Source organism: Rhinopithecus bieti, unplaced genomic scaffold (genome assembly GCF_001698545.2).
Source record: "Rhinopithecus bieti isolate Rb0 unplaced genomic scaffold, ASM169854v2 scaffold_14826, whole genome shotgun sequence".
In the NCBI taxonomy this organism is placed as follows: domain Eukaryota; kingdom Metazoa; phylum Chordata; class Mammalia; order Primates; family Cercopithecidae; genus Rhinopithecus; species Rhinopithecus bieti.
The window spans coordinates 2,478,664-2,502,547 of record NW_016808328.1 but is presented as its reverse complement, the minus strand read 5'-3'; the positions used below and the strand labels follow the sequence as shown (position 1 = coordinate 2,502,547).

The 23,884-nt window shown below is 51.8% G+C and overlaps 1 protein-coding gene across 3 annotated transcripts in view; it reads left to right on the top strand.

The window, feature by feature from the left end:
* Positions 1-22,255, top strand: part of EPHB2 (EPH receptor B2) — a 135,071-nt gene extending 112,816 nt beyond the window's left edge. The window contains exons 7-16 of one of the 3 annotated variants that reach the window (XM_017886555.1): positions 1,949-2,057; positions 2,879-2,943; positions 12,865-12,987; positions 13,390-13,637; positions 14,623-14,838; positions 15,704-15,853; positions 17,059-17,252; positions 19,366-19,521; positions 20,390-20,492; positions 20,588-22,255. In XM_017886555.1, coding sequence (XP_017742044.1) covers positions 1,949-2,057; positions 2,879-2,943; positions 12,865-12,987; positions 13,390-13,637; positions 14,623-14,838; positions 15,704-15,853; positions 17,059-17,252; positions 19,366-19,521; positions 20,390-20,492; positions 20,588-20,881 — 1,658 coding nt within the window. In that variant the 3' untranslated portion in view covers positions 20,882-22,255. Of the gene's footprint in view, positions 1-1,948; positions 2,058-2,875; positions 2,944-12,864; positions 12,988-13,389; positions 13,638-14,622; positions 14,839-15,703; positions 15,854-17,058; positions 17,253-19,365; positions 19,522-20,389 lie in introns of all 3 variants that reach the window. The other 2 variants (XM_017886553.1, XM_017886554.1) reach the window with 2 other exon arrangements.
* The last annotated feature ends 1,629 nt before the right edge of the window (positions 22,256-23,884 follow it).

The window sequence follows — 23,884 nt, the reverse complement described above, 5'->3', positions numbered from 1 at the left end:
TGAGCCACCGTGCCCGGCCGGAACTACATGGTTTCTAAGCACCATTCCGGCTCTAATAATCTTTAGAAGCAGCACAGTTTAAAGACTATGGGCTCTGAAACCAAAGAAATGAGGATTCCATTTCTGATTTAGCCCTAACTGTATGTGCCTAAACAAGTCACCTTACCTCTCCAACCCTCAGCTTTCTCATTCATAAGTGGGGGTGATAACAATGATCTCATTATCACCATCATTATCAAACTAGTTTAAGAATGAGAGACCTAGCACAGGATTGGCACTAGGTCCCAGGCATATCATCACTCACCAGATGGTAGGTAAGTCATAGTTTGTCATTGCTGTGAGTTTGAGATCCCTTTCACCAGCCAGCCAAACTCCAGGGTGGCTCTATCTGACCAGATTCCACCATCCGTTCTTAGTATCTGCTCTAACCACTAGGCGTGCCTTGGCCTTTGCCTGGTTGAACATTTCAGAGGCTCCTGGACTCCTAAGTTCTTGCCTTATAAAAATCCTCCCTATGGTTCTACCATCTCTTCCAGCACTCACCTCCTCTGTAATCTTTCTGTTCCTCGTGGCAGCTTTTTTCACCTCTCTAAGCCCTTTTCCATGTTGGGTGAGTGTCACTGACTGGGAACTGAGAGACTGTCCCAAGATCCTTTTATTAATTCAACAAATGTGGCTGGGGCCCTGCCACTTACCAGGCCAAGTGTGGGCACCAAGGTCCCAGAGCGTGTTCCTGATCTCAACAAGTTCCTGTTCTGGTCAGTGAGACAGATGAGAAGTAAAAATAGCTAGATGTGATGGCTCACATCTGTAATCGCAGCATTATGGGAGGCCGAGGCAGGCGGATCATCTGAGGTCAGGAGGTTTGAGACCAGCCTGGCCAATATGGTGAAACGTTATCTCTACTACAACTACAGAATCAGCCGGGCGTGATGGCAGGCACCTGTAGTCCCAGCTACTTGGGAGACTGAGACAGGAGAATGGCTTGAACCTGGGAAGCAGAGGTTGCAGTGAGCCGAGATCGTGCCATTGCACTCCAGCCTAGTGATAAGAGTGAAACTCACACTCCAAAAAAAAAAAAAAAGAGAAGTAAATATAATAAAATGTAAATCAATGATAGTGTTAATGGCATTGAATGGTTTCCAAGAGCCAGGCTAATGCCAAGTGTATCTTCTGCGTTCTCCCATTTCAACTCCCACCCTTGGGTCAAGCAGACCTGGGTTCAAATGCCTGGCCGGGGTGCTACTTTCTTTGTGACCTCAGGCACATCATGACCTCACTAAGCCCAGTTTCCTCCTCTGTAAAATGGGGTAATCATAGGACTGTTCCGAGATACGTAACATACTTAGCACAGTGAGTGACACGTAAAACACTCAGGGACAAGAATAGTTAATATTGATTGAATGATTGCTTGTGTGCCAGGTGTTGTTCTAAGTGCTTTACCCAACAATCCTGAGATGGGAACTATTATTCTCCCCATTTTACAGATAAGGCAACTGAGGCACAAAGAGGTAAGTCACTTTGCCTTATCACACAGTCACTTTGCCTTATCATACAGTCACTTTGCCTTACTATCACACAGATAGTAAGTGGCACTGTTGGGATTCAAACCCAGGGAGTCTGGCTCCAGAGTCTGTGCTTTTAACTGCCTGTGTGTGTGTGTCAGCTGTTATTATTGTTGATTTTCACATCAACATTGAGATATAGAAATTATGCCCATTTTATGGACGAGAAGTTGAGGACTGGAGCAGTTCATGGACTTGTCCAGGGTTACCTGTGAGTCAGTGACAGCCCCTTTTCTGCATGGGCGTGTGACAGGTGCTCTGTCAGGGGCAGGAACAGAGCCTAGGGATCCCAGGAGACCCAACAGCATGGCAGGGGGTAGGGGACAGGGGTATTAAGACTCCCACAGCCAGGCTGAGACTGCCCTACCATGCTTTCTCCTCAGCCGAGTACCAGACAAGCATCCAGGAGAAGTTACCACTCATCATCGGCTCCTCAGCCGCTGGCCTGGTCTTCCTCATCGCTGTGGTTGTCATCGCCATCGTGTGTAACAGGTGGGTGGGGTCTCCAGGCTTGGCTGGGCCTGGCTGTCCCAGATGGCTTCTCTCCCTCTATTCAGTCATTCCTCTACAGTGCTGGTGAACTGAGGAGGCCTTCTTACAATTGCAGGGAGAGACATGGGTAGGAAGTGGAAAGCTTCAAGTGGCCTCCCGCTACCTAAGCGGCCACCATGTGCAATCCATCCCTTTGGGATAGGCATCGCCCCTGACAAGCCCACTATTGAAAGGGGTGGCACATTGAGACACTAATGCAATGGGCAAGAAAGACTGCAGGCTGCTAGGAGTTTAGTGGTTGGTGGAAGGGGTGTACAGATTGTCCTGCTTTCTGCATGAGTTCAGGCCCTCTGGCTGAGGTGCTGGAAAGATGGGGAGGACTTAGGAGGAGGAGCGGGGAGGGACCTCCCAAATGGCTAGGACAGCACAAGCAAAGGCAAGAGAGTGGGGCCAGTTCCTTGACTTCTGGGTATAATGCAAAGAAAGAGTCTCTTTAAGGAGTTCCCCATTTCAGAATAGACTGGACCACAACTTCAGGTGGACAGAAGCCCCTGGGGTTTCTGGGGCCAGATGTCATGTCTGGAAGATGACTTTTCTTTTTGAAGAGGGCTTGGCTGGAGGGGGAACTGGGGAAAACGTGAACCTGGACTTGAGGTGGGAGGAGTGGGAAGGGACAAGTGGGGCCAGAAGGGACAGGCAGGGAGCCCTCTGGCAGGGGTGTGGCTTCTAGGGTCTGCCCACCCTCTCCCTATCACCTACTATGGCTCCCAGCTCCCTGGGCGCCTCCAGGTGGCTCCAGCCCTTTGCTCTTGTTCCAGAAGACGGGGGTTTGAGCGTGCCGACTCGGAGTACACGGACAAGCTGCAGCACTACACCAGTGGCCACAGTATGTACACACCCCAGTAGGCTGGAACCCTTGGGCCCTTTACTGTGGGTTCCCCAGTGACCTCTTAAGCCATCTTGGACCTCCTACTGCCATGCTGCAGGCAGACAATGTCAAGTGGTTGCCTGGTTGCACTAAGGTCACTCTCACCTCTAGGCCTTTGCAAGTGCAGTTCCCTCTGCCTCAAATGCTGTTTCCTCTGCCTCAAGCGCTCTCCCCCTCTCCCTTTACCCATGTAGCTCTTACTCATCCCTCAGGCCTCACCATACACAGACTCCTCCGAGCAGCCTTCCCTGACCCCACTCCATCCTGGGTTCAGGGGCACATCTGTGCTTGCAGGCTGCATTGAGGTGGCTGTTTCTTATCTCACCACCACGATAGTGGGGGCCGCTGGATACCTGGAATTGTGTCTGACATTTACCATGTCTCCCCAGCACCAGTGTGGTGCCCAGTACATAGCAGGCACTAGACATATTTGCAGAATAAATAAATGAATCAAATTGAATGAATGAGTTGATGAGGACCCCGGGCTCTGACCCAGGTGAGAAAAGCAGCAGGAGCCTCTTCCTTCTTCTCTTCCTCTCACTCTATGGCTCTAGACCCCTGTTCTTCCCCAGTGGCTCCTCTGGTGGCCTCTTCCCCTTACCCAGTGCCCTCATTTCTCCCACCATCCCATCCTACATTGGGCCAGGGCTGGGGATGTATGTGCCACACACACACAGATGTCCCCTCCTGAAGGACCAGAGAGAAAAGTAGATCATAGATTCCTCTCTCCACTTGACCTGGGCAAAACCAGTTATCAGAGAGTTGAGGGGGTGTGAGAAGCTTAGTCCTTACTTCAGATCATTCAGCAAAAAGGAGTTCTAAATGGGTCCAACATTCATTCTCAAACTGCACTCAGTGGGATGCCCTGGGGTTCCTCAGGTGGCTGCCTCTGGGTACAGAGGCCCATCATCATATCCCTGCCCTTGTCACACATCTGTCGTGGGCCTACTACATATGCCAGGCACTGTTCTAGGTGCTGGGGATCCCCGAGTAACCAAACCAAATATCCTGGCCTTTGAAAAACTTATATTCTAGTGGGAAGGATGGGGAATAAAAAAATACATGTCATAAGGTCAGGCACAGTAGCTCACACCTGTAATCCCAGCACTTTGGGAGGCTGAGGCAGGCAGATCACTTGAGGCCAGGAGTTTGAGACCAGCCTGGCCAACATGGAGAAACCCTGTCTCTACTAAAAACACAAAATTTAGCCAGGCATGGTGGTATGTGCCTGTAATCCCAGCTACTCAGGAGGCTGAGGCAGGTAAATTGATTGAACCCGGGAGGCAGAGACTGCAGTGAGCAGAGATTGTGCCACTGCACTCCAGCCTGGGTGACAGAGCAAAACTCTGTCTCTAAATAAATAAATACATACATACATACATGTTATAAGGCTAGGCACAGTGGCTCACACCTGTAATCCCACCACTTTGGGATGCCAAGGCAGGTGGATCGCTTGAACACAGGAGTTCAAGACCAGCCTGGGAAACATGATGAAAGCCTGTCTCTACCAAAAAAGTACAAAAATTAGCTGGGTGTGGTTGTGTGTGCCTGTAGTCCCAGCTACTTGGGAGGTTGAGGTGGGAGAATAGCGTAAGCCCAGGAGGCGGAGGTTGCAGTGAGCCGAGGTTGCAGTGAGCCGAGGTCGCACCACTACAGTCCAGCCTGGGTGACAGAATGAGACCCTGTCTCAAAAAAAAAAAAAAAAAAGAAAGAAGAAAAGAAAAATACATGTCATAAATGCAAAGCGTATGGTATATTTGAAGATGAAGGTGCTATAGGAAAAAGACAAAGTGGAACAGGTAATGGACCGAGAGTTGTGGGGATCAGGGTGGCGTTTTTTTTTTTTTTTTTTTTTTGAGACGAAATCTCGCTCTGTCGTCCGGGCTGGAGTGCAGTGGCCGGATCTCAGCTCACTGCAAGCTCCACCTCCCGAGTTTACGCCATTCTCCTGCCTCAGCCTCCCGAGTAGCTGGGACTACAGGCGCCCGCCACCTCGCCCGGCTAGTTTTTTGTATTTTTTTAGTAGAGATGGGGTTTCACCGTGTTAGCCAGGATGGTCTCGATCTCCTGACCTCGTGATCCGCCCGTCTCGGCCTCCCAAAGTGCTGGGATTACAGGCTTGAGCCACCGCGCCCGGCCAGGGTGGCGTTTTTAAATAGGACAGCTTGGGTTGGCCTCACTGACAGGGTTTTAGTTGCACAAAGATACAAAGGAGCTGGGGGAGTGAGCTACTCAGAGGTATCTGAGGGAAAAGCATTCCGGGAAGAGAGAACAGCCAATGCAAAGGTCCTGAGGCTGGAGCTTCCTGGTAGGTTTCAGAAACAGCAGAGGCCAGTGTGACTGGAGCAGAGCAAAGAGAGGAATGGAAGCTTTGAGGGAGTCCAACATGCAGATTCTCATCAGGCTCAGCAAAGCCTTGGCTTTTCCTTGAGTGAAATGGGGAGCTGCTGGAAGGTTCTGAGCAGAGGGCTGACATTCTCCAAGTTACGGTCTTGGTGGGACTTCTCTGGCTGCTCTTTGGAGAAAGGACCGAAGGGGCTGATGCAGGGAGACCAGTGTGGTGGCTGTTGGAACAATCCAGGGAAGATATGATGGTGGCCAGACCAAGTGGCAGGGAGAAGATAGTGGAAAGTGGTTGGATTCCGACATATTTCAAAAGCAGAGCCACTAGATTTGCTGCAGGATTGGATGAGGGTACGTAAGCATGAGCAGAGTCTAGGAGCTCCAGGTACAAAGCCTCTGGGTAAGACATAATTTGAAGTAAAAGTTCCTGGGCTTAAAAATAGTTTGGGGCTGGCCAGGCATGGTGGCTCATGCCTGTAATCCCAGCACTTTGGGAGGCCAAGACAGGTGGATCACCTGAGGTCGGGAGTTCAAAACCAGTCTGACCAGCATGGAGAAACCCCATCTCTACTAAAAATACAAAATTAGCCGGGCGTGGTGGTGCATGCCTATAATCCCAGCCACTCGGAAGGCTGAGGCAGAAGAATGGCTTGAACCCGGGAGGCGGAGATTGCAGTGAGCCGAGATGGCGCCATTGCACTCCAGCCTGGGCAACAAGAGCGAAACGCCGTCTCAAAAAAATAAATAAATAAATAGTTTGGGGCCAGGTGCAGTGGCTCACCCTTGTAATCCTAGCACTTTGGGAGGCCAAGACGGGCGGATCACCTGAGGTCAGGAGTTCAAGACCAGCCCTACCAACGTGGTGAAACTCCATCTGTACTAAAAATAGAAAATTAGCCAGGCATGGTGGTGCATGCCTGTAATCCCAGCTCCTTCAGAGGCTGAGAGAGGAGAATCACTTGAACCCGGGAGGTGAAGGTTGCAGTGAACCGAGATCATGCCATTGCTCACTCCAGCCTAGGCAACAAGAGTGAAACTCCATCTCAAAAAAAAAAAAAAAAAAAAAAAAAATAGTTTGGGGTGTATATGTAAAAATAGTTAAGCCATTAAAATTTCCAGAAGATAATTTAGGCAACTATTAACCAATATGGAAATAGAAAAGGACCTTCTAAACATGAAAACAATTGATAGCTCCTAAGAAAAAGATGGACACATTTAACTACACAGAAATAAAAGTCACCTGTACATTAAAAATAAAGGTCATAGGCCAGGTGCCATGGTTCATGCCTGTAATCCCAGCACTTTGGGAGGCTGAGGCGGGAGGATCACTTGAGTCCAGGAGTTCGAGACCAGCCTGGGCAACATAGCAAAACCCCATATCTACAAAAAATGTAAAAATTAGCCAGGCATGGTGGCACACACCTGTAGTCCCAAGCTACTCAGGAGGCTGAGGTGAGAGGATCGTTCAAGGAGGTCAAGACTGCAGTGAACCGTGATCTTACCACTGCACTCCAGCCTGGGTGACAGAGTGAGACCCTGTCTCAAGAAAAAAATTAAAAATGAAAAATAAGGCTGGGTGCGGTAGCTCACGCCTATAATCCCAGCATTTTGGGAGGCCGGGGCGGGTGGATCACCTGAGGTCAGGAATTCAAGACCAGCCTGGCCAACATGCTGAAACCCATCTCTATTAAAAATACAAAAATTAGTGGGGCATGGTGGCGGGTGCCTATAGTCCCAGCTACTCAGGAGGCTGAAGCAGGAGAATTGCTTGAACGTGGGAGGTAAAGGTTGCAGTGAGCCAAGATAGTATCACTGCACTCCAGCCTGGGGAACAGAGCAAGACTCCTTCTCAAACAAAAAAAAAAAGAAAAGATTATAAATTATGTCATCCCCTCTTATTGCCCCAAGTAATGAAACCATGATCATAGATGTGGCTAGACATACTGCGTGCATTCTGTGTGCCAAGAATTGTTTCAAGGCTTTACATGTACTTATTCATTTGATCCTTATAATTTCTCACTTTGAATATGGGGAAACTGAGGCACAGAGGTTGTACAGCTGCTCAGGGAAGGGGCAGGAGTATGAACTCCAGCTGTCTGGCTGCAGAGCTGGCATCCTGTGCTGGCTCCATTCTACTGAGCTGGAATGGGATAGGCTCCCATGCTCTGTCGCCTGGAGCCGTTGGGGAGCATTGCTATGTGGTGCGTGAGTCAGTAATAGGGAAACAGGTGAGGTCTATTTTTAAAATAGACCCCAGGGTTTGTTCCTAGATCAGCACATTTTAAGGCCTAAGATGCCCCTCCCTCCATCCTAAGCTCTAACGTTAGATCTGAGTAGAACTTTGTTCTGTTCAAAGCACTGCCAGCCCTGTGATCCCATATCCACCCAGCCACCCTGCGTGGTCAGGACAGAGGAGGAAGCTGAGGCCCAGAGATCCATGTGACTGGCCTGTAATCACCCACATGGCCCCATGGTTTCCATCATCCAGCAGGTGCTGAGTGAGTACCAACGTCTGTGATGCCTGGATGTGGAGCCGGAGGGCCTGACCTGGTTTCTCATCCCTACTCTGCCACTGGCCAGCTGGGTGACCTCAGGAAAGCCATCAAACCTCTCTGAGCCTTGACATCTTTATATGGGAAGTAGCAAGAACGATACTTTTGTCATGGAATTGTGAGGATTCAACGAATTAAGGGACGTCAAAGTGCTTTGGAATAATATTTAATAATAGCCAGCTCTTCTTTGCAACAGTTTACAATTATTCAGCACTTTCCTTGATACTCTCGTTTAATCCTTGCAACCCCCTTAGGAGGTAGGTATTGTTTGTTATACCCATTGGGTAGGTGAAAAAAGTAAGACGCAGAGGTTAAGTAACTTGTTCAAGGACACACAGCTGGATCAACACAGTGGTTGATCCTGGCTTCAGACTCACAAAGCAGCTGATTTGTGACCAGAATTAGCAGCAGTGCCAGAATTCAGACCCAGAACTCTGCACACTGGTTCCTCTTCCCTCATCGTGAATTTCGCATTTGAGGGCAGGGCAGCAGGCAGTAGCCGACAACCGTAAATCGTCCAAACAACAGCCCAGGATTTTCTGTAGCCTTTGCCTACAGAGGTCCTCACCCGACCTTGGTTCAGCAAGTGCCCCTCCTGAGAGTCAAGCTTGTTGGAGGCTCTGGCCACCAGGCACTCATTCACCTTCTATTCCAAGAGGCAGACTGGGGAAGTACCTGGAAGAAGCGCAGCCTGAGGGTAACAAGTGGAGACTCTGTAGCCGGCCCGGGTTCAAACCCCACTTCTGCCATCTATTAGCTGTGTTGATATCATTTAACCTCGTGTGTGTGTGTGTGTGTGTGTGTGTGTGTGTGTGTGTGTGTATACCAGGGTCTCGCTTTGTCACCCAGACTGGAATGCAGTGGCACAAACACGGCTCACTGCAGCCTCTACCTCGTGGGCTCAATCAATCCTCATGCCTCAGCCTCCTGAGTAGCTGGGATCACAAGCCTACACCACCATGCCTGGCTAACTTATTTATTTTTCATAGACATGGGTTTCTGCCATGTTACCCAGGCCAGTCTCGAACTTCTGGGCTCAGGGAATCCTCCTGCCTCAGCCTCCCAAAGGACTGGGATTATGAGCTTGAGCCACCGTGTCCCACTCAACTCATTTAACCTTTTTTATGACAGTTTCCTCATCTGAAAAACAGGCATTGTATGGGATTGTACCAAATGAAATTGCTATTTCTGTAGGTCAGAAACAGTTAAATATTGACAGTTTCATAAGTTATCAGCCTAATAGTGGCACTTACCTGGTAGGGTTGTTAGGAGGATTCATTGGATCAAAAACTATAAAGTGCCCAGAACAAGGCCTGGCACCCAGTAAATCTACACTGAATGTATATTCAGTAAGTGTTTATTAAGCATCTACTGTATATCACCTTCATATAAGTACTCCAGAGGCAACATTCTAAAGCAAGGGCTTATAATTTGGGGTCTAAAGACCCCTAGAGCTTCCAAGAGCCTGTGAATACCCCAAAATTATATGTGAAATATGGGAGTATGCACACACAGGAACACTTTTCCAAGGAGCAGATTCATAATTTTCATCAAATTCTCAAAGACATTCAGGACACGTAGTAATGCTATTATGTGTTCAGTAAGCACTTATTGGGCACCCACTGTGTGCCAGGCCCTGAGATTCAGCATGAACAAGACAGACACAGACTCGGTCTTCCTGGGGAAGAGGGTAAACTAAGCCCTCATGGGCAGCAGAGTGTTCCAGAAAGGAGTGGCAGGGGGCTGTGGGCATGCGTATCTGGGAACCCTGGTACAAGGTAGAAAAGCCAGAACAGACATCAAGGTCATAAGAGTGGGTGTGGACTCAGGACTGTGGGAGCCTGAGGAGAGGGTACAGGTCTCCCCTGGAGCAATCCAGGTGGTCTTCACAGAGGGGATGGCATTTGATCTGGTCACAAAAAGAAAGAGGAGAGAGTACTCCAGGTAGAGAGCACAACATGAACAAAAGCATGGAGGCAGGAAATAATGAAGTGTGTCTGAAACCCCTGGATCAGTAAGTCCTGTGAGCTGGCATCTAGGGAGCAGGGAGCTGGAAGTGAGGCCAATCCATGGAGAGCTGGGAATGCCAGGCAGGGGCATGCACCTTTGTCCTGCAAGCAGCAGAGGCCCTCCTGACCAGTGCTGCTGGCCACAGCATGGCGATGGCATCCAGTTGCTTGGCAGTGGAGGTGACCAAGGAGGGTTTGGCTGCTGTGCTTCCCCTTACCTCCCAGAGTCAACCCATTCCTGTCCTCCATCCCCATCAGAAAGGGCCTCCCCCAGTCCTATTGGGAGGGAGGCTGAAAGCCAGTTGTCAAGAACCACAGGGCATGTATTGAGTCTGAGCAAGCAAGAGAGCATCCCCAGGGAGCCGACGCCCTGGCTCTGAGAAGGCTGATGGGGAAGGAGGTGGTCATGGCGGAATACTCCAGAAGGAGGCATGGACCAGATTCTGGTGTATGTCATCCAGGAGGCAGTGAACATGGTGATTAGGAGTACTGGCCCCAGGCTCAAGTCTGACAGACCCGGGTTCAAATCCTGGCTGTGCCATTTGCTAGCTGTGTGGCCTTGGCCAGATGACTTAGCCTCTCTGAGCCACAGTTTCCTTATGTGTGAAATGGGAATAATTGTCCTTTCTTCTAAGAGTTTTTGAGTGGAGGAAATAAGGCATATAAAGAGCCTGGCATGGCATTGGGCACAAAGGGCTCAGTAAGTAACAGCTGCTATTATGATTCTGTCTGCGTCATTTGGATTCTGCTCAGCCCTACAGACACTAAGTGTCTGCTGTGTGCAGAGCTTTATGTAGTTTGCCAGGGGAGGGAGAAATCAGAAAAAATAAAAAAAAAAAAAAGGGGGGGGCATTTTCTCCTCCCAAGCACTCAACAGTCTTGGGTGGTGGTTCTTAACCTCTTTGGGGGCCTCAGACTCCTGGGATACTCTGCTGAAAGTTTTGGAGCCTATGGCCAGAAAAACAGATACATGTATAAAATTATTAAAAGTCCAGAGGTCAGGCCAGGCACAGTGGCTCATGCCCGTAATCCCAGCACTTTGGGAGGCTGAGGCTGGTGGATCATTTGAGGTCAGGAGTTGGAGACCAGCCTGGCCAACATGGCAAAACCTATTAAAACTCTATTAAAAATACAAAAAATAAGCTGGGTGTTGTGGCACATGGGTATAATCCCAACTACTTGGGAGGTTAAGGTGGGAGGATGAGGATCGCTTGTATCCGGGAGGCAGAGGTTGCAGTGAGCTGAGATCGTGCCACTGCACTTCAGCCTGAGTGACGGAGAAAAAAAATTTTTTTTAATTAAAAAAAAATTCAGAGGTCTATACTCAAGGATGGATTTTTTGAGAACTTTTGTTTTGACAATATTTATTTCCATAACTTTTGGACTTTCGAAGCAGCATGAATTACTTTTTGAATAGACAAAGGACAATCATAATAAATGAATCCCATCTCAGGAGGTTACCAGACCTCCTACTGCCCATACTTAGGACTACTAAGTAGCTCACAGACCCAAATTAAGAAACCCTGACCTCAAGAGCTAAACAAATACCCACACAAATAATCCCAAATAAAGCGCACGTGTTATAGCAGCGGTTGGCAAATTTTTCGTAAGGGGACAGATAGTAAATATTTTAGACCTTATGGGTCTCCCTTGTAACTACCCAACTCTGCTGTCATAGCTTAATAACAGCCATAGGCAAAGGAATGAGTATGATTGTGTTCCAATAAAACTTTATTTACAAAATAGGCTGTAAGCCAATTCGCCAACCCCTGTGTTACACACTCTAACGCCTAGATTCCTGGAATGCCTAAAATAGAGGCTAAGAGTGTCAACTCATATGTCCAAGGTCACACAGCTGAGCAGGGTTGATGGCCTCACACACCAACCAGCCAAACCTTATAGTGACCCAAGAATTTCAACTCCCAACTCCTAGAGCTCCTACCTCCAAAGTTGCAGCTCCTGGAGCGGCAGGAGAATGTGAGCAGGATGCTGGGGAAGCCAGAGGAGAGTTTGGGCTCTGGACCGGGAGGTCTGGGTGTTGGAAGACCAGCTGTCTGTCTGGGAGGGGGAAGATGGATGGGTCATCTTTCCCTTCTTTCAAAGCATCTTGCTGACTCAGTGCTGGCTGTTCAGAATTGGGTCTTTGACATCCAGGTTACCTTCTTCTCTTAGTGCATAAAAAAATAAGTGTGGGACAGAAGAGAGGGAGAGCAAATAATAACAAAAATAATAAAATTAAAATATGCATCAGATCAGGAATCAAATGCCCCATGTCTAGCCTCATGCTGATTACCAGAAAATCAGGGATCCAGAAGGGGTTAAGACTTGGCTAGTGGGGGACCTGGGAGGTGGCCCAGCAGCTGTGGATACTCAGTCCCTGGTGAGTGGAGCAGCCCCAGGTTCTGGGGGCCCATTTGGGAGGGCTGGGCAGCTAGAAAGGGACCCTGGGGGAAGAGGAGGCTTGAATTAGGCCTGGAGTTAGGCCTGGAGAGACAAGGAGGAGCTCTCCGTAGCAGAACTCCATGGACAACATGGCCTATTGCCTGATCTTTCTGTATTTTAGTTCCAATTTGCTCCCTTCCTTTTTGCCCCCCTCTTCCTTTACTTTGCACCCCTTGATTCTCTATCACCTATCTTTCCATTTATCCTTCTGTGCCCACGCCCGTAACAGACATTGCTTATCAGTTCTGCCAGCCTCGCTGCTCCAGAAAACCACTGCTGATCAATGAGAGTTGGAACAAGAGCTAAGACCTATCTGCCACCCCTGCTGGTCTCTGTTCCCCTCACCTCCTACTCAGTTCACGCCCATCTGCTCAGTAAGACCCAGAGGGGTCAAGTGCCCTGCAAGGAGTTGCCCAGTTCTTATGGGGGCCACATGGGAGTGGATTTCCCTCCACGGAGGGACTGGCTCCCGCTTTTCCTTTTGTGTGCATCTTGAGTCAGTCCATATGACAGAGCCTGGTCTTGTCCCCCAGTGACCCCAGGCATGAAGATCTACATTGACCCGTTCACCTACGAGGACCCCAACGAGGCAGTGCGGGAATTTGCCAAGGAAATTGACATCTCCTGTGTCAAAATTGAGCAGGTGATCGGAGCAGGTAGGTGACTGGTACCTTCACATGTACTATGGCCTTAACCATGGGTGGCGAGACCACCCTAATGTGTACTCTTGGGGCAGAAGGTAGGATGTGAGACAGGGGCCTCAAAGGACCCCCCCAAGGCCTGAAGGTTCAGAATGAACATGAAAGAAGGGCCCTCAAAGGTCATCCAGTAAAATCACCTCACTGACAAAAGAGGAAACTGAGGCACAGGGCTGGGAGGTGGCTGGGACTTTTCTGGACCCCTGACATTCTTGAAGGGGTTTGGTGTCTGCAAGGATGAGTGGGCCATTGAGAAGAAAATGTACATGCAGGCCCTGTGAGTGGATGTGACAGGGAACAGGGAGGTGGCCCTTCCACCTGGCAAGTAACATCCTGCCTGTCTTGGTGTTTCTGTCTCAGGGGAGTTTGGAGAGGTCTGCAGTGGCCACCTGAAGCTGCCAGGCAAGAGAGAGATCTTTGTGGCCATCAAGACGCTCAAGTCGGGCTACACGGAGAAGCAGCGCCGGGACTTCCTGAGCGAAGCCTCCATCATGGGCCAGTTCGACCATCCCAACGTCATCCACCTGGAGGGTGTCGTGACCAAGAGCACACCTGTGATGATCATCACCGAGTTCATGGAGAATGGCTCCCTGGACTCCTTTCTCCGGGTAGGGGAAGCCAAGAGGGCCAGGGGCCCATGAGTGGGGCAGGAAAAGGAATGATGGACACGGCTTCAGACTCTCAGAGCCTGAAACGGTCTTGGAAAAGCTCTAGGTCAGGAATGGCTTGTAGGCTGTCACTTTCCATTCCCTTACCCGTGGCAGGCACTGCTAATCAATCCCAGCACTCTCCTCCACTAAGCCCAGAAGCAGCCCCAGAATTCTTCTCAGTATGGTTCCCCAGGAAGCCACAATCAGTTGATCAGAGTTGGCACACATCTCAAATCTGTTTCCATTCCTGCTCTTAGCCAGCCTTCTCATTGTGCACTGGAGAAAACGGGCTCAAAGAGAGGTTGGATTTGCCTAGAGTCACCCAGACGGTCAAGATGAGGCCTGGACTGGAATCAGGTGTCTTGACCTCTCGTCCAGGGTTTTCACCGGATTTTGGAGTTCTCCAAAGCTCTATAGGCTGGTGGGAGGAGTTCAAGGCCAACAGAGGAAAATGTCAAGGTCTCCCAGGAGACCACAGTCAACCAACCAGACAAAGCACCAGACTGGGCATAAGAAGCAGGCCATTGGATCAGCTGCTATTCAGTAAATATTTGTGAAGCACCTAACATGTGCCAGGCACCTTCCATGTACCTTCTTGTTTAAGCCAGAATAGCCCTGGGAGATGGGTGTGATTTAGGCCCATTTAACACACAGAAGAGGAAACTGAGACTCAGAGATGTTAGGTTACATGTCCAAGGTTGCACAGCCAAGAAGGAACAAAGCCAGAGTCAAACCAAGTGTGCCTGCTTCAAAGCCTGTGTTCTCACCACCACCCTGAAGTTGGCCTCTGATGGGCCTCTCCGGGCTCCCGAAGCATCTGAGTCCTTCCCCAAGGAGCCTAGAGCCAGGCTGGCAGGGCCTGCTCTGGTTTCCCATTGTGAGGATGATACAGAGCCCTGATGCCTGTTCTGTTCACTCTGTGTTTTCTCCACTTCTCCCACAGCAAAACGATGGGCAGTTCACAGTCATCCAGCTGGTGGGCATGCTTCGGGGCATCGCAGCCGGCATGAAGTACCTGGCAGACATGAACTATGTGCACCGTGACCTGGCTGCCCGCAACATCCTTGTTAACAGCAACCTGGTCTGCAAGGTGTCGGACTTTGGGCTCTCACGCTTTCTGGAGGACGATACCTCAGACCCCACCTACACCAGCGCCCTGGTAAGATGGAGGCAGGGAACACCGGAGTCCCAGAGCCAGAGAAGAGGGCCTGAGTGTCCGTCTCTCTCCCTGCAAGACAATTTCACTGACGCCCAATTGGGCCAAGCACTGTCCTGGGCCCTGGAGACAGGGAGACAGGAACCACAACTCCTGCCCTCTTGCAACTGCCACACTGATGGGGAACAAATGTGCAGAGCCATGTGGAGTAACAGGGCTGTAAGCCAGGACAGTCAGCCTTGGAGGCAGAGGAAGTCTTGCTAGAGAGGTTGATATCTGAGCTGAGAGCAGAAGGGCCCAGAAATGTTTGTCAGCTACCATGTTCTCATGGCAAAGTCCTGTGACTGGAATACAGGCTGTAGGGGCAGTGGTAGTGAGCAGTAGTGCTGGAGAGGTAGACAGAGCTGGACCTTGGAGCTCCTGGAATGCCCAGGTTCAGTCCTTTCTCCTGAAAGCAGCAGGGGTTGTTGAAGGTTTTAAACTAGAAGGACAAAGAGCCCAGAGACGGGTGCAAGTAGGCAAGTCACTTCAGTACTGTGCTGTGTGAGACGTGCCTCCTTGATGGGGAGGCATAAGTCACAGCTGTGGGATTGAGGGCAGCTGACAATTCTTTGGGAGCTCAGAAAAGCTTTTGGAGGGACTGGAGGATGAGAAGGAGGTTTCCAGATGGCAGAGTGGTAAAAGGCACTTCATGCAGAGGGTGCAGCAGGTGCAAATGCCCAGTGGTCTGAAGCTGCATGGTGAGTTTGGGGCACAATGAGGTGCCTCATGAGATTGGGGTATCACAGGGCACAGAGTGGGAGGATTAAGAGAAGAGGTCAGACAGGCCAGCCTCCCACCCATGAACCCTCCTCATTCTGTCTCCCAGGGCGGAAAGATCCCCATCCGCTGGACAGCCCCAGAAGCCATCCAGTACCGGAAGTTCACCTCGGCCAGTGATGTGTGGAGCTATGGCATCGTCATGTGGGAGGTGATGTCCTATGGGGAGCGGCCCTACTGGGACATGACCAACCAGGACGTAAGTCTCCAAGGGGATGGGCAAGACCTCTCCGGTACACCAGATGGGAGAGGGAAGATCGGGGCTCCTGGCCTTGTGCCAGTCTTCCAGAGTGTGGGACATAGGCTTCTGAGATCATGGGCCTGGCTCCCAGGGCAGCTGCCAGCCCAATGGTGGCTGATTCGAATGTCTGCACAGGACCCTGGACTCTCCAGGGGGTAGGGAGTAGGAAAGGCCACTCATCCACACATCAGTGCATCTTCAGGATGCATGCACCTGTGGCCAGCCCCAAATGAGACCACATCTGCCCTTCAGGTGTTTACCACCTTTATTCAGGGAACCAGATGTTGTGATCAGGAGCTTTTAAGATCAGGTGCTAAATCGGAGTAGCCCTGGAGGCACTGAGACACCGGCAGCATGGGCAAGATCAGACAGGAGGTGATCGCAGGATAAGTGGGGTTCAAACGGTCGCAGGACGTGGAGACTTGAGAGCTTCCAGTGGGAAAGAATGGCATGTGCAAAGGCTGAGGTGGGCCAACGCGGGGTTGAACCCAAACCAGAGGGTTTCCATTAGCAAAAATGCAGACAGGAAGGACTCGAAGAAACTTCTTACATGAGGAGGGTGACCCACAGTCGAGCTGTGGAAGGTGAATCTGGCTGTGGTGGCAGGACAGGCTGAGAGGGGTGTTTGGGCACATTTCCTTGACAGAGAAGCAGGTGGAGATGGTGGGAGGGGGCCCCAGCCAGGCTTGAGGCCATGGTGTGGGCCTGATGAGGGGAAGGTATCTCATACCTAGAGCTGTAAATGGCACTAAAATCAAGCATGTGGCCACATGGGGTCAAGCAAGGAGGCAGAGAGGGGAGGCCTTGGGGCCATCCAAGCCAAGAGGGGGCTCATAGATGGGAAAGAGGGAGGAGCTGGTGGAACCAGGCACAGGAGGGTCATCTTGGTGGACCCTGGGGAGAAGCTATCTCGGGGCTCTGGATTTCCCAAGATTGGCAGAGGGTGGGGCAGGAACCCAGCTGCCATGTCAGATTAAGGGTCTAGATGGTAGAAACCCAGGTCATCCCATCCCTGGGGCTGCCTCCAGGAGGTGAAAGTGGTTGGTTGCCACAGCAACTAAGTAGGTCAGACATGCAATGTACTGGGGGCAAGATGGGCCTGGCAGAGGGTAGATGCCCTCAGCCCATCCACCCAACCCCTCTCCACTCCTGCATTGTCCCAGGTAATCAATGCCATTGAGCAGGACTATCGGCTGCCGCCGCCCATGGACTGCCCAAGCGCCCTACACCAACTCATGCTGGACTGTTGGCAGAAGGACCGCAACCACCGGCCCAAGTTCGGCCAAATTGTCAACACGCTAGACAAGATGATCCGCAATCCCAACAGCCTCAAAGCCATGGCACCCCTCTCCTCTGGGTAAGACCCCGTCCTGGCCCTGCCCCAGCCAGGCTCTGCCCTTCTTCCCCTCTCCCATCGCTTCTGCCGCCACTTCAGGCAGATGCTCTTCCTTACTGCAGCTTGGGATGGGAAAGAATAGGACTAGTGTTTGTTGGGTACCTGCCCTGCCTTAGGGGTGCAGGAGAGCAGAGGACACAGACTGCCCAGAGGAAGAAAAGGACACATACCCTGTGGGTGGCAGAGGAGGCATCTTTTAAAGCATGGTCAGAGACACCAGGAAGAAAAATTACCAAAGGAAGGCCGGGCGAGGTGGCTTACGCCTGCAATCCCAGCACTTTGGGAGGCTGAAGTAGGCGGATCACCTGAGGACAGAAGTTTGAGACCAGCCTGGCCAACATGGTGAAACCCCTTCTCTACTAAAAAATACAAAAATTGGCCTAGCACGGTGGCTCACGCCTGTAATCCCAGTACTTTGGGAGGCCGAGGCAGGTGGATCACGAGGTCAGGAGATCGAGACCATCCTGGCTAACACTGTGAAACCTCATCTCTACTAAAAATACAAAAAAATTAGCCAGTCGTGGTGGCACGCACCTGTAGTCGAAATGGGTGACCCAGGAGGCGGAGCTTGCAGTGAGCCGGGATTGCGCCATACTGCACTCCAGCCTGGGTGACAGAGCAAGACTCATCTCAAAAAAAAAAAAAAAAAATTAGTCGGCCCCGGTGGCGCGCCCCTGTTCCCAGCTATCAGGAGGCTTGCAGGCAGGAGAATTGCTTGAACCGAGGCAGGGGTTGCCGTGAGCTGAGATCGTGCCGTTGCACTCCAGCCTGAGCAGCAAGAGCGAAACTCCATCTAAAAAAAAAAAAAAAAATTACCAAAGGATCCAGAATTTTAGTTGGTGAATAGATATGCCTGTCACTAAGTTTCCTTCCTAGCTACCCTCACACTCAAACCTGGACCCTCTAACTTCCATTTATATCTTCATCACACACATGTTCACACAGGTCCAGTCCTACATGCGCAGATGAACACACAATTAGGCACAAACACTCATGCCTATTCACAGACAGTCTCAGGCTCTCACACCTACACACATCCATAGGCACCTGCACACACACACACCCATTCAGAAGTTTGTACTCACCATACACCCATCTGTGCCCCTACACTGAGTCAGTGTCCCCATGCCCGAGAGACAGGCTCAGCCTGAGGGGTGTTCACTCGGGGACCTGGTGCCTCGCTTCTCCTCAAGGCTCAAACCTCCCAGGGCAGGCTCTGTGGGGCAGCAGCTCTCCTCTGCCTTCCTTGGGTGGCTGCTGCACACAGGTCACAGGTCGCTGTGTGCTTCACAGGTCACACTGCTGCGCCTGCACACACTTACTTCTCAAGACCCACAACCCCACAGGGTTTCAGAGGGGCATCTGGCCAGGTATCCTTAGGATCTAGGGCTGGCTGTAGCCAGAGAGCACGTTCTTATGAGCAGGAGACCATCATGCTTCCCTCTGCCTGTCTCTCCTCACCATGACCCTATGTCAGCCACCCCTAACTCTCCAGATCAAATCCCTCTGAGCTTTAAACCTCATGAGAGCCATTTCACTCCTTGCCAGCCAAGAAGTCATTCCCATTAGCGCCACCAGCCTTAGCTGGGCTTTGGAAATACAGTCTCTGGACAGTCCAGAAGGTGAGCTTTCGATAGCACAAACCAGAGTGGGGAAGGATGGAGAATGGCACTGGGAGAGGAAACTGAATAACCAGCATAGTTAGTCTAGCTGAAATCCCTCCTGCTGAAAATAAGCATGGAGCTGCATCTTCCCCTCCTCACTCCCGAGGTCCAGCCTCTCGGCCATCCCTGCAGTGCCTTCCCTAGACTTCCCAGTTGGCCCCAGCTTTGAGTTCTGCACACACACTTGCTCTCACATGCTCACATATATATGCATGCATGTTTCCACAGGTTCAAACCCATGCCCACACTCATGCAGAAATACTCACGTACATACCCCTTCGCCTGTGTTCACGTTCACGTAAATGGATGCACACGTGCACATTCATGCATACGCAGCCTACAGGCGTATCCCTGCACGCTCCCTGCAAACAGGTGCCCTGACCATCTCTGTCACCCACCCCCAACCCCAGCATCAACCTGCCGCTGCTGGACCGCACGATCCCCGACTACACCAGCTTTAACACGGTGGACGAGTGGCTGGAGGCCATCAAGATGGGGCAGTACAAGGAGAGCTTCGCCAATGCTGGCTTCACCTCCTTTGATGTCGTGTCTCAGATGATGATGGAGTAAGTGCCCAGCCACCTCTGCTCATCACCTTAGCACCCCCCCCTCCCCTGGCCCCACCAGCCAAGTGGGGTGATCTGGAGGGTGAGAAATAGATCATGTCCCAATAGGGAAGCAGGGACCAAGGGGCAAGATGGCCAACTTCGGAGTCACCTGTGGACTGATACCCAGGTCTGCCTGCCACCTACAAGCTCTGTGACCTTGGTCAAATCATAGCACCTCCCTTAGCCTCCGTTTTCTCACCTACAAACTCAGGTTGGTAGGAAGGTTGAGGGAGATATAAAGGAAGTGGGTGCTTATAAAATGCAAGCTGGCAGCCGGGCACAGTTGCTCACACCTGTAATCCTAGCACTTTGGGAGTCCGAGGCGGGCAGATCACAAGGTCAGGAGTTCAAGACCAGCCTGACCAACATGGTGAAACCCCATCTCTACTAAAATGCAAAAAATTAGCCGGGCGTGGTGGCATGTGCCTGTAATGCCAGCTACTCAGGAGGCTGAAGCAGGGAAATGGCTTGAACCGGGGAGGTGGGGGTTGCAGTGAGCTGAGATCATGCCACTGCACTGCAGCCTAGGCGACAGAGTGAGACTCTGTCTCAAAAAAGAAAAAGAAAGAAAATGTAAGCTGGCTTCCCCTTCCCCATAGCAGGGGAGAGAAGGCCCCCTAGGAACCCTGATTCCTACTCAACTGCTCTTCCACCTCACACCATAGTCACTCCCTCCAGCTGTGGCTGCTTGCCCACTCCACACTCCACACTCCCCAGGACTCCTTGCTTTGCCATCTTCCTCCCGGGGAAGCCCAGGCAGCTCTCTACCAGGCACAGGGCTCCTTCACCTGCACATTTCCCTGACACACGTGCTTCTCTCCCAAAGGGACATTCTCCGGGTTGGGGTCACTTTGGCTGGCCACCAGAAAAAAATCCTGAACAGTATCCAGGTGATGCGGGCGCAGATGAACCAGATTCAGTCTGTGGAGGTTTGACATTCACCTGCCTCGGCTCACCTCTTCCTCCAAGCCCCGCCCCTTCTGCCCCACGTGCGCCGGCCCTCCTGGTGCTTCATCCACTGCAGGGCCAGCCACCCGCCAGGAGGCCACGGGCCACGGGAAGAACCAAGCGGCACCAGCCACGAGACATCACCAAGAAAACATGCAACTCAAGCGACGGAAATAAAAAGGGAATGGGAAAAAAGAAAACAGATCCTGGGAGGGGGCGGGAAATACAAGGAATATTTTTTAAAGAGGATTCTCATAAGGAAAGCAATGACTGTTCTTGCGGGGGGATAAAAAAGGGCTTGGGAGATTCATGCGATGTGTCCAATCGGACACCAAAAGCAGTTTCTCTCCAACTCCCTCTGGGAAGGTGACCTGGCCAGAGCCAAGAAACACTTTCAGAAAAACAAATGTGAAGGGGAGAGACGGGGGCCGCCCTTGGCTCCTGTCCCTGCTGCTCCTCTAGGCCTCAGTCAACAACCAAGTGCCTGGAGGACAGGACAGATGGACAGGCAGCCACCCCAGGAACCCCTCTGGGAAAATCTATTCCCGCCACCACTGGGCAAACAGAAGAATTTTTCTGTCTTTGGCGAATATTTTAGAAACTCCAATGAAAGACACTGTTTCTCCTGTCGGCTCATGGGGCTGAAAAGGGGCTTTTGTCCTTCTGGGTCAGGGAGAACGCGGGGACGCCAGAAAGGTCAGCCTTCCTGAGGATGGCCGCCCCCGGCTCTGCAGCTCCAGGTACTATCACGTGCACAGCCCGGCGGCCCGACCCGCCTGGTGCCCACTCCCGCCAGCCCCCGCCTCAAGGACTGATACTGCAGTGACTGCCGTCAGCTCCAACTGCCGCTGAGAAGGGTTGATCCTGCATCTGGGTTTGTTTACAGCAATTTGTGGACTCGGGGGTATTTTGGTCAGGGTGGTTTTGGTTTAGGGGATTTGTTTGTTGGGTTGTTTTTTTTTTTTTTTTTTTTTAATGACAATGAAGTGACACTTTGACATTTCCTACCTTTTGAGAACTTGATCCTTCTCCAGGAAGAAGGTGCTTTCTGCTTACTGACTTAGGCAATACACCAAGGGCAAGATTTTATATGCACATTTCTGGATTTTTTATACCGTTTTCATTGACACTCTTCCCTCCTCCTACCTGCCACCAGGCCTCACCAAAGCCAACTGCCACGGGGCCATCTGGGCCATTCAGAGACTGGAGTGAGATTTGGGTGTGGAGGGGGAGGCGCCAAGGTGGAGGAGCCTTCCACTCCAGGACTGTTGATGCAAGTGACAGATTGAGGAGGAAGTGGGCTCTGAGGCTGCAGGACTGGAAGTCCTTGCCCACTTCCCACTCTCCTGCCTCAATCGATCTAGTACTTCCCAGGCAAATAGGCCCCTTTGAGGCTCCTGAGTGCCCTCAGACGGCCAAAACCCAGTTTTGCCTCTGGGAGCCTAAACCAGGCTGCATCAGAGGCCAGGACCCGGATCATTCACTGTGATACTCTGCCCTCCAGAGGGTGCGCTCAGAGACGCGGGCAAGCATGCTCCTTCCCTTCCCTGGAGAGAAAGTGTGTGATTTCTCTCCCACCTCCTTCCCCCCACCAGACCTTTGCTGGGCCTAAAGGTCTTGGCCATGGGGAAGCCCTCAGCCAGGGATCTGGCCACAGACTCCCTCCTGTGAGCCAGCGCAGACACCCGAGCAGAGCAATCAGTTAGTGCATTGAATGGAAATAAACACTTTAGTTATAACATGACCCCTGTTCTCTGTAAGTTCTGAGGGAGACCCTGGCACCCTTGGGAGACATGTGACCCAGGTTGCTCTTCTAATCCCTTCCTCCCTCAGGCTTCCAGAAAGCCCAGGGCAGAGAAAACATATGGAGAACGACAGCTCCACGTGGCCTTTCTGGCCCTGGCTCGTCAAAAGCACAGGCAACAAAGGAAGTGAGTTGGAAGTGGCTCAGAACTCTTTGATGCCCTGGGTATCAGGGTGAGCCCCTGCAGGTACATAAGGAGCAAAGAATTGACGAGGGTGTACTTGGAAGAGGGTCTGGGTGTCAGGTGAACTGCGACAGTGGGAATGTGAGGGTCTTAGAGTGCTCATGGACCCCCAGGCAGAGCCATGGGTATGATCACCTTATCCAGGCCAACTCTGGTTTTCTGTGTGCAAATGAGCTCCTGCTCACATTGAAATCAGAATTCTCCACGTGGCAGGAGGAGGCAGGGAGATGATGTGCCATGGATATCAGGTCTGGCTGAGAAAGGGGAGCCAGGGAGACTACCTCTCAGGATCTTTCCCAGATCCGAGGACATGGCCAGTGAGAAAGATTTAGGCCATAGGCAGCCAGCTAGAAGCGCCACGGTCAGAGTGAGCATCCAGCACAGCCCAGCCCATCGTCTGTCACTCACCTGTTCCGGGAGCCTGAGCTGCAAAGGGAAGGAAGGGATTAGAGGAGTGGGCCCCCCATGGGGACAGCAGGACGAGCCACAGGGATAGCATTGGCAGGATTCCCACAAACTGGCCGGCAGTGGCCCACTGGCCTTCACTTTGTGCCCCAAAGGTGCCCCGCGCGGGTGGCAGCTGTCTCGGCAAACAAGGTCACCTTCTGGAGGGAGCTGCCCTGATGCTCTTTAGATTAGTTCTGTCTCCCCAGCCCACCCCCCAACTGCTCTGGGGCCCCACATGGGGCTGGCAGTCGGTGCTTCCCGTCAGATGGCTTCCTGTCCTAAGCCGCTGGGCTGGTGACCACTAGCCAGCATGTCTGCACCTCCGCCCACCAGGGCCGAGGTCCTCAGTGGCCAGGCACCCTGCACGCCTGCTTCCCAGAGCACAGGTGCTACCAGACCTCTGTGTCTCCACTTCAGGGTAACAAACAGATGTCACTGTGACTGTCCCAGGGGTACAGACGCTGCTCACATCTCTTCCACCCCCACCCACCCACCCCACCCGCTACTGGGGCAGTCGCCCCACCCCAACCTCTTGCTTGCTGCTCAGTGGGGAGTGGCAGGGCCATGCTGCCAAACGCCTTCCACTTAACACCACCCGCTCGCCCAGGCACACAGCTCTGAGCCACCCGCTGCCTGGTTACTAATCCTTTCCTGGCTCAACCTCCCCAAGTGCCAGCCCCTGCCTGCCCAGCAGTGTTAGGGGAGTTTCCGGCTGCTCTGCACACAGTTGGTACTGCAGGAAAGAAAGCTGCCTTGTAAACACAGGCCAGGGCACCGTGGAAATGGGGACCAGCTGCTCTGGGAGGGTACGGCTAGCAGAGCCGTGCAGGGCCAGGCTGGGTAGGAGAGAGCCATGCTACCCACCCCCACCCCTACTGCTACGAAGCCCCCAGAATGGGTCATTGTTGGTGCTCAGCAGTCCTCTCCCTGGGGGATGA